This window comes from Condylura cristata, unplaced genomic scaffold (genome assembly GCF_000260355.1).
Source record: "Condylura cristata isolate star-nosed mole 26May11 unplaced genomic scaffold, ConCri1.0 scaffold00002, whole genome shotgun sequence".
In the NCBI taxonomy this organism is placed as follows: Eukaryota; Metazoa; Chordata; class Mammalia; order Eulipotyphla; family Talpidae; genus Condylura; species Condylura cristata.
The window spans coordinates 33,951,862-33,965,418 of record NW_004567103.1 but is presented as its reverse complement, the minus strand read 5'-3'; the positions used below and the strand labels follow the sequence as shown (position 1 = coordinate 33,965,418).

Below are 13,557 nucleotides of genomic sequence, written 5' to 3'. Positions count from 1 at the left end.
CATTTTAATCTGCATACTTACCAAGAAACCCTTTGATATCTTATCATTTGGTGCATACAATGAAAGACTGCAGTGCCTTAGGCAAATTCTCTTAAAATGTATTTACATATCTCAATTTATATACTCAAATTTTGTCTGGTGAGAAGGAATTGAAACAGTATAGATAAGTATTAGCAAGCTTACACATCAGCACTGAATTTGGAAATATGTAATGTCAGATGATTGGTACATATACATGAAAAAATATCAATACCTAATTATAATATTCATCTTTTTGTTTATCAGCTTGTTGAGTAAGAGAGTTAAAAATTGAAGATGTTGATCTTCCTCATTTACTCCCATGGAAAACACAACAGAAGTTGCAAGAATGATTTTTTTTTTAAAGATTTATTTATTTATTCATACAGAACTGGGGTACAGGCCAGAGCTGTGGGGGCATTGAGAGGCTTCACCAAGACAGAGTGGGGAGTAGAGCAGGCAGATCAATGAAATATACTGCTGAGGAGAGCAGCCAGCAAGTCAGGAGAGCTCTGCTGTGCCATGTAGATCACCTCCGGGGCAGGTGGGGATCGAACTCATGCGGAAGTGGCTTTGGTTTCTTAGTGCTGTGCTTTAGCTGAGCCACCAGGAAGGGCCTGCAAGAATGATTTTATGAATTGTTATGAAAATGTGTGAAACACAGCTTAAAAAGAAAAACTAAGAGTGGTAATATGTTTCATGAAATTGTATACAGCTGAAGTTATATTTTTATACTGGAATGCTTGCAGTAGAAGGTAGATGAAGTATTCTGATGAAAAAGAATTCTGTAAATTTCATAACAATTTGGAAATATCTTAATCTCTCTGGACTACACTGTGCTAAGAAAATAACAAGGTTTAAAGTAATGATATTTTAAGATTACTTATACCTGAGATAGTCCATAACACTCTGATCCTCTTGTATTTTTCTAAGCACTATAAAAATGACTTTTAATTTAGTACTGAGTTAGGAACGAAGTCATTTCTATTATATATTTGTTTAAGTTTGGAATGTACACAGTTATAAAATCCAAATGTGACACAATTATTTCACTTTTAAAATAAGTTATGTTATTAACACAAGCTCATACCTGAGAAAAATCAGGAAAAATCTCATCAACTGTGTTTATTTCTATTTATATTCACAGGAAGTCCAACACAATTGCCAGCTTCATAGGATATCATTTTGTGCAGATGATAAAACTGACAAGAGGATATTCACTTTCATATGCAAAGATTCTGAGTCAAATAAACATTTGTGCTATGTATTTGACAGTGAAAAGTGTGTAAGTATGCCAGATGTTTTAGGGTGGCTTATTCTCTTTTACAAGCCAAGAATTGTCTTGTTTCCGGCATTAGTAAAGTATTTGGAAATGAGTAAGGTCTGCAAATACTTAACTGCACTAATAGATTCATTGTGTCATGAGAATATGCTTCAGGGTTCATCCCTAACCAAATTCTCATGTTCGTGGGTACAAGTTTGCATGCAAATTTCTTTTCTTAGACAGTCATGCTTGCTTATGTTGTGCATTCATTTCTTATAATCATTTATTTGTAATTTTAATCTCAGATATGTTACAGTAATATGCTGATAATAGAATGAATAATGGTGAGCTGAGTACTTTTTTTACTGCCTCAATTTGGTTAATCTGCTGAAAATATGTATTTTAAACTCCAAGAGAGAAAACCCTTATCATTCATCTTTTTTAAAAAAAAATCTCTAATACTTTGAAAATTTGCTTCTTGATTTTCATTATTCTGAAATTGTAACTTTGCAAAAGGTAATAGAATTGTGTTCAGTGATGTGTTTGTAAATATAAAGTTCTTAAGATGTTAGGACAATCATTGAAATAAGTCATTAATAGTTCTTTAATTCTCTGGAAGTTTAAGGAAACCCCTAGTTCTTTACTATAAATATAATCATCATATTGTCTCAGATCCTATTATACAATGTAAGGTCAGACTTTCTACCACACATTGCCTCCATGAAGGCTACAGTAAAGGAAGGACAATTAACCTCAACAACTGTGTTGACTTAGGCTGAAAAAGAATTTAATTAATTTGTTCATTTTTCATGTTATAAAAAGATAGAGGACTAATATTATCACTATTATATAATTTATTTCTCTGGTTTTAGTAGGTTAACTTTGAACAAATACCTTTTTCTTGTCTGTGTAATTCTTACATCAAATGGAGAATAGCTTTTCAATGCATTTTTTTAAGGAAAAAGCAGTATCAAAAAAAATTTATCAAAGTGGAGAAAATTATTATCTATATCTTTTAAAAACTATAGTGTTTTCAAAAGACAAATTAATATATTAACCTATTCATAATCATGCCTTTTTAGAACTTGACGAACACTATAAGTCAGAAAAATATACTTACCAATATAAGATGTGCATAAGAAGGTATCTTATATGAAGTTCAATTTGATTTTTAGTTTTATCCTAAAGATGGTTTCCTCTATGTGACTGAGACCTAAGTTGATATCTGTTGAATATCCTCTATATGTAAGATATAATAACCTTTTGTACTTGCATCAAGAAGTTAACTAATTTCTTTCTTGTTGGCTTACCCATGGAAATACACTGCCTCATAATCTTTCAAATATTCATTATCATTATCAAAGTTCTTTATAAATAATAGCCTTATTACATTTTAAGGCTATGAGTTTTTTTTTTCTCCATTTGATTCCCACCCAAAATTGTTACATGATTATTTAAAACATAACCTTGCTAAGATTTCTGTGTTATATTGTTTTAAAACACAGGCTCTTTTCCTGGCTGATCTTGATTTCAATTCATTTTCTGAATTTTAAATTTCTTACCCATAACTCTCTTTGTATATTAGCTTTATTTTATCTTTAAGGTTAAAAATAATTATTGAAGCCTTCAGCAGTAACTTCCACTGTTAGTGTACATATATTCATAAGGAATGCCTTTTAAAAATACAACTCTTTGGTTTCTGTTTCTAAATGTAAGTTCTTATCTATTTGTGTTGGAGCTAACAAAAATCTGCACTTAGCAAGTGCTATAAATGGAAGTCTTGGCTTAGAAATGCAAGGGTACAAAAAATCTCTGCCACTCTATGTTGCCATTACCTTCATGAACTCAAAAAAATATTTCTTCAAAGTTTCATTATATTATTTTAATAATGATATTTTATTTGGCCTATTAGAATAATGAGTATATTCATAAAATTAATATGTGTATAGAATTTTTGAAAGGTTACCCTTTCTAATTCCATTTTAAGTAATCAATTATGGAACATTAAAACAGGAAAATAGTTATAGTCCACTTGGTACACTCCTTTCTCTTATTTTTAAGAAATGACAGAGAAGTGACTTCTTCAACATGACCAATTAGGTATTAACAGACACAGATTTAAAATGTATCAGAGCTTATATTGCCATCAGAGCATTCTTTCCATCATGCTAAGTTACTTCCATAACTGTGACCCATTCCAGGGTCCATCTACTCTTACTGAGGTCTTTGTTTCATTCCTTCGTTGTACTCTATGTTTTCAGAATTAATGTGAAATTGTTGAGAGCTTGAAAGATAGATGGAATTTATCTAGTATGTCACAGACTGGAGTTAGCTACTTTTTTAACCACATCATGTTGTGTTGATAACACTCTCCCAGCATGACAGTGAGGATCACATGGGAGGCTAGAGTGCCCATCCTTGTCAGACAGGAATGAAAAGAGGCCCAGTGAGGAAGCTAAACCTCTCTCCCCAGTGAGGCAGCAGTGACATGGTTCTGTCTCACTATCATTCCTCTACCAGAACTGTGTAAGAAGCAGCCACATAATTGATAACATTTAAATAATATTTACAGTAACATAATGTCCAAGATTCAATTGAAAATCATTCAGCAAGATAAGGAAGATTTCAAATAAATGAAATAGTTGACCAATAGATCCCGACACTTAGATGAGAGTAATATGAGAAACAAAATTAAAAATACAATAATGAGGCCCTCCCTGGTGGCGCAGCGGGTTAAAGCACTGCACTAAGAAGTTTAAGCCACTTCCGCATGAGTTCGATTCCCGCCTGCCCCGGAGGTGACCACATGGCATGGCAGACCTCTCCTGACCCGCCCGCTGCTGCCCTCAGCAGTGTACTTCGTCGATCTGCCTGTTCTGCTCCCCACTCTGTCTCTGGTGAAGCCTCTCACCACTCCTGCACCTCTGTGCCCCAGTTCTGTATGCACAAATAAATAAATCTTTAAAAAAAAAAAATACAATAATGAAATTTAAAATTTTTTTTTAAAAACTCAGTGTACAAAAAAAAAAATTCAGTGTACAGATTCAGTAGCTTCAGAAAGGTGGGGGCAGAAGAATATTGTAAAAAAAAAAACAAAACAACTGTCAAGTCAGAGACTTGGAAAGTGAGAAAAGAAGAGTAACCTTAGAAATAAACACTTGAAGATACAGTCTTTCAAACATAACGAATTTAGCAAAACATATATTCAAGAAATTGAATGAGCAGCAAACAGAATAAATCCAAATATTTCTACACAGAAACACAGCATAGTTCTGCAAACTCTAAACAAAGACAGTCCTTGAAAACAAGACAGACATGTCCTATAGCAGAAAATTAATTTGAAAGACAGTATTATCTCATTAGAAACCATTAAAGCAACAAAGAAGCAACACAAAGTATCTTGCCCATTATAAAACAAAAAAAAAAGAACAACTACCAAACCAGATTCCTATGGCCAGAAAAAAAAAATGTCAGGAATTAAAAAGAAATTAAAAAAATACCAGATAAAGAAACACATGATACAACACTAGTAGCCCTGCCCTGAATGAATGGCTAGTGGAAGCTCCCTAAACAGAAGAGACACAATAAAAAAAGGAGACTTGGAACATGAGGAAGGAAAAAATAACAGGATATGCCAACATGGGAAGTGTTTTCTTTCTCAATTATTATTGACAGTAGAAGCACAAAATACTCTCTGATCTGACTCTAAATCTCTATATAGAAAATGCAAGGCAATTAATTACTTCATAAAATAGGGGAAGACTGAAGGGATGTAAAAGACTTTAATATCTCATTTGCACTGGAAAAATGAAAACACTGCTAGACTGTAATAAGTTATGTAAGTATAGTGTATATTCTAGGGCAATCACTAAAAAAAAACTATACTGTGAGAAACATTTAAAAACACTATGGGTCAATTAAAATTTTATAATAAAAATGTCTTCAAAACCCACATGAATATAGTGAATTTACATAGAATTAAACATATTTTTTCGGCCCTCTCTAGTAGCACAGGGGATTGAAGCACAGTTTTAAGAAGCTAAAGCCACTTTAGCATGGGCTCAATCCTGAGCCCTGGAGGTGATCCGCATGGTGCGGCAGACCTCTCCTGATTTGTCCGCTGCTCCCTTCAGCAATGTACTTTGTCATTCGGCCTGTTCTGCTCCCTACTCTGTCCCAGTGAGTCCTCTCACTACCCCTGCACTTCTGGCCTGTACCCCAGTTCTGTATGTATAAATAAATAAATCTAAAAAAAATGAATTAAACATATTTTCAATTTTGACAAGAAAACTACCAACCCTCGATGTTTTTATTAATTCTAAAAAAAAATTGATATTAAAAGTGCAAGTTTTATATAACCCCAGAATTTGAAGAATATCAAAAGTACTCCTAAAATCATTTTATAAAGCCATTGTTACTTTCAAATAATAACTAACAAAGATCTTACCAAAACAGTGATAATTTTGGGTCAATGTTTTTTATAATATAGCTTTCACACTCTTCAATATAGTAATTCCAAACTGAGTTCAGCAATATATATAGATATAAAGTGAATTATATATTCTAACCTCATTGGGTTTATCTGAGGAATACAAGGTTGGTTGAACATATGAAAGCCCTAATTCAACATAATAATTAAACAGCAACAACAATAAAATCATAGTAGATGCAGGAAAGGAACTAGACAAAATTCTGACTAAGTGATGATAAAATTCACAACATCTTAGTAGTAGACGGTATTTCTTATTCCAATACTGTAAGTTATGTCATAATTAATGGTGAATTATTGGATGCTTTCTCTTAAGATTGGTAACAAGGTAAGTGAAGTTTACTTCACTAAACTTTTTGTTTATCTATAAACTGTCTTAGTAAAGGAAATGACAAGTCAGATACAGATATTTGAAAAAGAATTTATATACATAATTTATAATTTCTCAGCATCAGTATCACAACACAAAAATCTAATTCAAATAGGGAAGAGATGACATTGTTTATGCAGTTCTTTAACGAAAATATAAGAAAAGCTGAAGATCACATGAAACTAGACTACTAAGTATTAAATGGGGAAATTCAAATTAAAAATATATTGAGATAGCATCACTCATTGAGTAAAATAACTGCTGTTTTAAAAAACTCAATATGTGATATGGAATAATTAGAAATCTTACTGCTGAAGGGAATGTAATTTATTCATTGGATAAATGTAACTTACCCAATGAATTATCCAATGAATTATGTAACTTCTGTTTTTTTGTTTTTTATGAAAGATCTTATATAATTTCCTACACATAGTTTACTCTTTCAATTACTTTGGAAAACAATTTTATGGGTGTGTTTTTTTTAATGTTAAGCCTAGATCTATCCTATATTTACTAATTCCATTCTATTTACTTAGATATGATACTATATATCTCCAAAAAGACTTTACAAGAATATTTAAAACAGTTTTATTGTTAACTAAGAACTGAGTTCTTATTCCTCTCTAGATGTATTCCTCTCTAGGATCATAGATCTAAGCAGTAATTGTCAATAAGAAAAGTGATTTGGCTGAAGGGGCAGACATAAGAAAACTTTTATATCTTAATTAATTTGGTGCTTATATAGTCTAGATTTATCAAATCACCTCATTGTATAACTATGCCTTGTACATCTCATTTTATATTAATTATACCCTTCCCTCCTAAATGTATGAGGCTTCCCAAGTCAGATATTCTGGATTTGAACTCCAGAGTCTTTCTACTCACTCATCATGAGATCTTAGGCAAGTTAAACAACCTCAGAATTACAATTGCATTGCATGCATTGTGGAGATAATAACAATCCCCAAATCAGAGCCATTATGAGAATCAAGTGAGGTATTATATGCTCAATATTACCAGACCATTAGATGGTCTCTTAATAAAAGGATATGTCTTAACATAAAATATTTGTCTTATAAAAAGACAATTGGTTTTTATGCCAACAATGTGAAGTCAAGTGTTTTCAATGATGTATCAACAGTATTACTTTAAAGATTTTCTATAGTATACACATTGATTATTTGAAGATAACATCTTATTAACAGGGAACATCGATATCATAATTAAGTAAAATGAAATTTTATTATGAATAAATTAACTATTAAGTCTAATTAGAGTATTAAAATGTAGAAAATAGCCATAATTTTAAAATATTTTATGTTGAAATTTTTAGAAACAGAAAAAAAATCATTTTACTTCTACAACCTATCATGACCACTTTTATTATATCTTGTTATTACATATAATCTCAAGATCTAATACACCGCAATTTTTTTTCATAGATACCCTTTCCATTAGTCTGAATCATTGGACACAAAATTTAGTATATGGGATTTAGCTTTTTTTTTTACTATTCTTTGGTGTAACTTCTGTTTTTTCTTTTTTTATGAAACATATAATTTCCTACATATAGTTTACTATTTCAATTAACTGGGATAATAGCTACAAAATTTTTTTAATAAATAAATGTCCTCCTTAAACAAATAGTGAAATCAATTAAAATGTCTTAAGCAATCTGAGTTTTATTTAAAAGCATGTTTTTAATTTAGATTGATAATAAAAGAGTTGACAGTAGATTAAACCATGGTGTTTTTAAGATTTAATTTTACTACCAGTTTTTATGTCATTTGGAGGTCTTGTAGATAGATATGACATCTTTGTGATGCATTAAATCAGTTAATGCCTTTACCATGTCTCCTTATAATAATGTTAATTAAATACATAGATCTTTATTATTTACATAATATATGGCACTATGCTATTGATCAAGATATAAATTTGAGCTAATGAGTTGATGGACTTTGGATATTTGTCATAGTTTTTAGTTATACAATTGATCAGAGATTGTAGGCCATTTATGGTAGCAAATTCAGCTAAAATATATTTTGTTCAGTGAACACTATTTTATGAGAATACTGTTTACCCTAACTTAAACTGAAAGCTCTCATAAAAAACAGATCTCTGACTTCATCTCAAATTTAACTGACAATTCTGAGTTGGAATTGCAAATTTTCACAAATCAACAAAAATGGGAAGTGAGAGTGGCAGTTGCTCCATTTAGAGAGAGCATACCTCAAGTTTCCACAGACCCCACCCAGCCGGCCTCATTCGAGTCACCTCCAAGTTTAACAAACACTTCTCCCTAGGAAATAAGTAGTAATGAGAGAAATGGCAGCTGGAAAATTAGGGAAAAACACTCTAATAAAAGAGATGAGAAAATGGACAGAACTCTGGCCGCCAATTTCTATTTGTCAAACTTTTGTTGTATGCTTTGCATGGTTAAGCACTGAACTGTTATGTGAGCATAGACCACTCTGCTCACTAATCCCTTCTCCACCCCCAGCATTGCCCCTTTGAAGTAACTCTTGTAAATGATTTTGTTGATTCAAAGAACAGTTTGATATGCTATTACTAAATGTAAATCTTCTTTGATTGTTACAAAGGCTGAAGAGATAACTTTAACAATTGGTCAAGCATTTGACCTGGCATACAGGAAATTCCTAGAATCTGGAGGAAAAGATGTTGAAACCAGAAAACAGATTGCAGGGTTACAGAAAAGAGTGAGTAAACTAAGTTTGTTTTTTCACATTTATGTGATGTAAACACAGGGAAACTTGCATATCATCAAACAAATTTAGAAGGCCTGCCATTAAATTTCCCCCACACTGATTGGAACTGCTTTCACTGTGTTCCTATAATTTTTCATTCCTGATCCCCTGCACAGTTTTTAACCATTTTATATTGAATTCCCACAAGAACTTAGTGTTCTCATGTGACTTTGCTTCACTTCCTGATGCTTCTCATGGGGATCAGAGCAGCAGAAGCAGCAGATGCTGGGTAAGTGGTTTCCCATGCAGATCAGATTCCTTTGTAATTAAATTACACCCTCTCTCCACTCTTCAAAATCATCATGAGCAAGTTTCACTGTCTTGCGGTTGTGCTCCAAGATCATGGGCACAGATTGCACAGAACAACAAGAAAATACACTGATGAGGCATGAGGAGCATGAAATTTGCACACACATTAAAACATATTTTAAATTTAATAAAATATGTCTTTCCAGTGACCTAGAAATCTCTGATATTTCCCAAGCTTTATCATATAATTTTTTTCCCCATGCACAAGAGTACATTTTTAAATAACATGAAATCCTATCCATGAATGTAGCCAATATAACAACCAATATTTTCCAAGAAAAAGTCTCTGAAGATTATTCAATAATCATTTGCTTTTTAGATTCAAGACTTAGAAACAGAAAATATGGAACTTAAAAACAAAGTACAAGATTTGGAAAACCAGTTAAGAATAACTCAAGTTTCAGCATCTCCTGTGAGTATAAAGAGCATGTCCATGTTTTCCTTCATGGTGACAAAACATTTCTGAATCTTTAATGCTGCAATATTTTAAATAATACTCTTTCATTAAAAAATTTAAACCTAAGCAGGGTTACAAAAAACACTGGAAATTCAACACTCAATTCTTTTTTTTTTTTCCATTGGGTGGCCTATTCTTTCTTTCACTCCTCTTATTATTTACTGAGGTTAGATTCAGCAGTTATGCTAATCTAGAGGTTAGATTCAGCAGTTATGCTAATCTACCTCTGGAATTCTGAACTTCATTGTAAAAATTGGGCTGTTAACAATACTGAATTTAGTTTCCTGTGTTACACAGCAACATGTGCAACAACATACAAATACACAATTGTATTTCAGAAACTGAAATGAGTGGTAGTATCTGAAACATTCAGGTATTTATAGGTAAATTACTTTTAGTTTATCATCACCTTGAAATCCTCTTCTCTGTATCGCATGATGCCCTTCATGATTTTGGCTAATAGAATCTTTTGGAGGGAGGTGGAATTTAAATTTTTTTTCCTAAGGAAAATTATCCAGGAGAATATTTCTTCTTTTTGAATCATCTACACTGCTAATACTATTAAAGTATATATTTTATTTTACTTTGCACTTAAAAATATTTAATATATAAATTATGGTATACTATGAACTGAATCAATTAGAACATATGCAAACTTTTGAAAATAATTTTTGTTGCAAATTTCTATGTAGTTTTACTCTCTATGCTAACTCAAAGAAAACTCTTTAGGGTATATATATTATGTATATATATACACACACACACACACATATATAAGGTGTATTTATGTTATATATATATATATGTATACGCACACACACACATATAGCCATGTACTGCTGGTATATTTTACCTGTTAATCTTTCCATCACCATGGAGAATGTGCCTATAACAAGTGAGATTTATGATTTCAAATTAGGTGTGTCCTAGAAATAGGTCAAAAATCTTTCCTCCAAACCATCTTCTACACTGAGCCTCTGGTATTTCCATTTCCATTGCTTGGCATGTAGTTTGTGATAGCGAGGCTGTCATGGCAGATATGAGAAAGCTTCCTGTGTTTCTGAGGGACATTGCTGTGCACAACGAAGTACTGGAACACCCCTCTTCAGATTTTTACTTTATTATAGCATCCTTCATGGCTTGTCTCTTCACTACCATCTCTATTTGCTTCTCATCAAAATTATATATTTTTTAAATTTTTGTTCTTGCTACCCCCATCTGAAGGAACAGACTATTGTTGGGTCATACCCCTCTCAACCTTTGATTCCAAAACAGAGTAATGCACTTTGTTGTCTTATTGAAAGTCTGAGTTTAAGACATCCTGTGAAACGAACTAGTAATATAAAGTAAATGAAGGAGAAGTTAATTTTTCAAGCAGTTATTTATTTATTTATTTATTTTAAAGATTTATTTATTTGTACATACAGAACTGGGATACAGGCCAGAGGCTCAGGGGCTGCGAGAGGCTTCACCAGAGACAGAGTGGGGAGCAGAACAGGCAGTTCGACGAAGTACACTGCTGATGATTGTAGCAGGCTGGTCAGGAGAGGTCTGCCATGCCATGTGGTCACCTCCGGGGCAGGCGGGGATCGAACTCATGGATCGAACTCATGCAGAAGTGGCTTTAGCATCTTAGTGCTGTGCTTTAACCCACTGCGCCACCAGGGAGGGCCATCAAGCAGTTTTAATAAGGTAGTTGTTTCTGGAATTCATTTCATATGAAAAGTCGTTGTAATTCATTCAATTTTGTGTTTACATAGAAATAAAATAAGGGGTCTTCCTGGTGCCACAGGGCTTAAAGTCTCAGTACTATCAAGCTATCACCAGCTCTTGTGGCAGGAATTCAATCCCTGGCCAGAGAGATAACCCACATGGAGCAGCAGACCTCTCCTATCTTGCCTGCTGCTCCCCTCAGCAGTGTACTTCATCAATCTGCCTGTTCTGCTCCCCACTCTGTCTCTGGTGAATTATCTCACCACCTACACCTGTGGCCCATACCCCAGTTCTTATATACATAAATACAATAAAAATAACTTAAAAAAAGAAATAAAATATGATCCATCAACTTTTGGATACATAGTCCTGCAGAAGAAGAGCTAAGTGCATCATTTAGAGCAAAGTCTATTTGGAAAGAATAAAGGAGTTTTGGGTGATGATAAAACAGCCCTCCCCTCTTTTATCTTCTGAAAGCACCAGGACAACTGAGCAGAAGGTGGATCAGGGTCAGGGGCTATCTATGGGCACTGAGGATCTCGTATGTTTACCCAATCAGCAATTAAAAAGCTTCCATGTTATGGAGAAAGAGAGGGAGGTAGGCCATAATTACATAGGCAAAGAATAACAAATTTTAAAATTCAGGTCTGATCCATACTATAAATAAATTAGAGTAGAAAAGAAGATAACTGAAGTTTTCTTTTAGAGATAGTAATCAGAGGAGCTTTTTCTGAAAAGGCAGTATATGAATTGAAACCTGAGTGGTTGAAAAAATAATCAATACAAAGGGTGGAAAACAGTGACAAGAGATTTGTGCCTGTAGCAAAGTTACCACAAGCCAACTTAAATGGAGAAGTAGGATTATATGACTGCTCTATGCACCATAAAGGCCAATGTGAGTTCTCCATAACTATCTCTGTGGTTATATTCGTGGTCAGAGAAAGGGAAGAAGGTAGATAGAATGATCTAGAATTCTATCACATGAGAATATGAACACAACTTGATTCTTGATATATTTTGGGAAAAAAGCTTACAGTATTTACTAATGGATTGGACAAGACTGAAGCAGGAAAAAGGGGTCAGGCTGACCTTTTAAGATTTATCTGAGCTTCTTGGTGGTAGTATCATTTTCTGATATAGACATGACTAGAGGGAGGTGAAAAGGAATCGATATTTCACTGTTGTTCATGTTACTTCTGCCTACTGGACAGCCAGTTGGAGATACTTACTAGTTAGTTGGATGCACAAATCAGGAATTCAATGATAAGATATGGGCTTATGATATAGTAATTGCATGAATTCTTTTTGATCTTTTTCTATCACCATTTGGACTGCTTTTCATTGTTTTAGTTACAACCAGTATAAATTAACTTCTTTTTGTAAGAACACAAACTAGAGACTTGTGCTTGGGAATAAGATAAAACAACTTTCTTAACTCCTAAAAAAAAAAAAAAAAAAAAAAAAGTGTATCTTTAACATATATCCCAAACTCTTTTTCAGTAAAGCAAATTCTTCATATGCATGATGAACGAAGACCACTTCTGTTTTTCATTTTCTCATATAAATTGAATGCTACTTTTTAACTTGTCCTTAACAAACAGAATGCTTACATGTCTCCTTTCAAATGCCACTCAAAGTTTCAATTATGGGTTTCTTTTCTGGCAAACAAAATAGTCTTTGATAGTATCCATATTACATCTTTATCACACTGAAATTGTGGAAATCTTTTTATTGGTTTTAGAAATAGGGTCCTTATTTTATGTAGTCATTTAGATACACCGAAAAATTTCCGTTACTTGACTGTGCTGTTTGCTTTTTACTGTGTTCTAGTGGTTTGGCAATAGATTAGAGGTTGGGTTTTCCACCATTTGGTACTAATTATCTAGGAACAATCTGATTTCCATTTATTGCATTCACATGGCAGTCTTGCCTGTATTTATATCAGAAAAAAGGGTTTATTCTGCCCTCCTAGCCTCATGAATGCCTCAAGAAGATCATTCCATTATAAGATGTGGGTATAACAAGTTAAATCAAATTGTTCCTCTTGAATCTTGTGTCTGGATGCTTACACTTTACTTTTTTGGCTATAGAACTATTAACCAAATCAGACAGTTGCCAAGAAGTGCATGAATAAAATTGTAGTCCTAAGAAATTCTGGACTTTATTGCT

General features: G+C 33.0%; 1 protein-coding gene across 8 annotated transcripts in view; it reads left to right on the top strand.

Annotated features, from left to right (window-relative positions):
- The window catches only part of GULP1 (GULP, engulfment adaptor PTB domain containing 1), a 176,614-nt gene that overhangs the window by 149,632 nt on the left and 13,425 nt on the right, over window positions 1–13,557 (top strand). For 5 of the 8 annotated variants that reach the window (XM_004674452.2, XM_012728148.1, XM_012728176.1 and 2 more), the window contains 4 exons: window positions 1,166–1,303; window positions 8,745–8,861; window positions 9,058–9,138; window positions 9,538–9,630. In XM_004674452.2, coding sequence (XP_004674509.2) covers window positions 1,166–1,303; window positions 8,745–8,861; window positions 9,058–9,138; window positions 9,538–9,630 — 429 coding nt within the window. The remainder of the gene's footprint in view (window positions 1–1,165; window positions 1,304–8,744; window positions 8,862–9,057; window positions 9,139–9,537; window positions 9,631–13,557) is intronic. The other 3 variants (XM_012728179.1, XM_004674453.2, XM_012728178.1) reach the window with 2 other exon arrangements.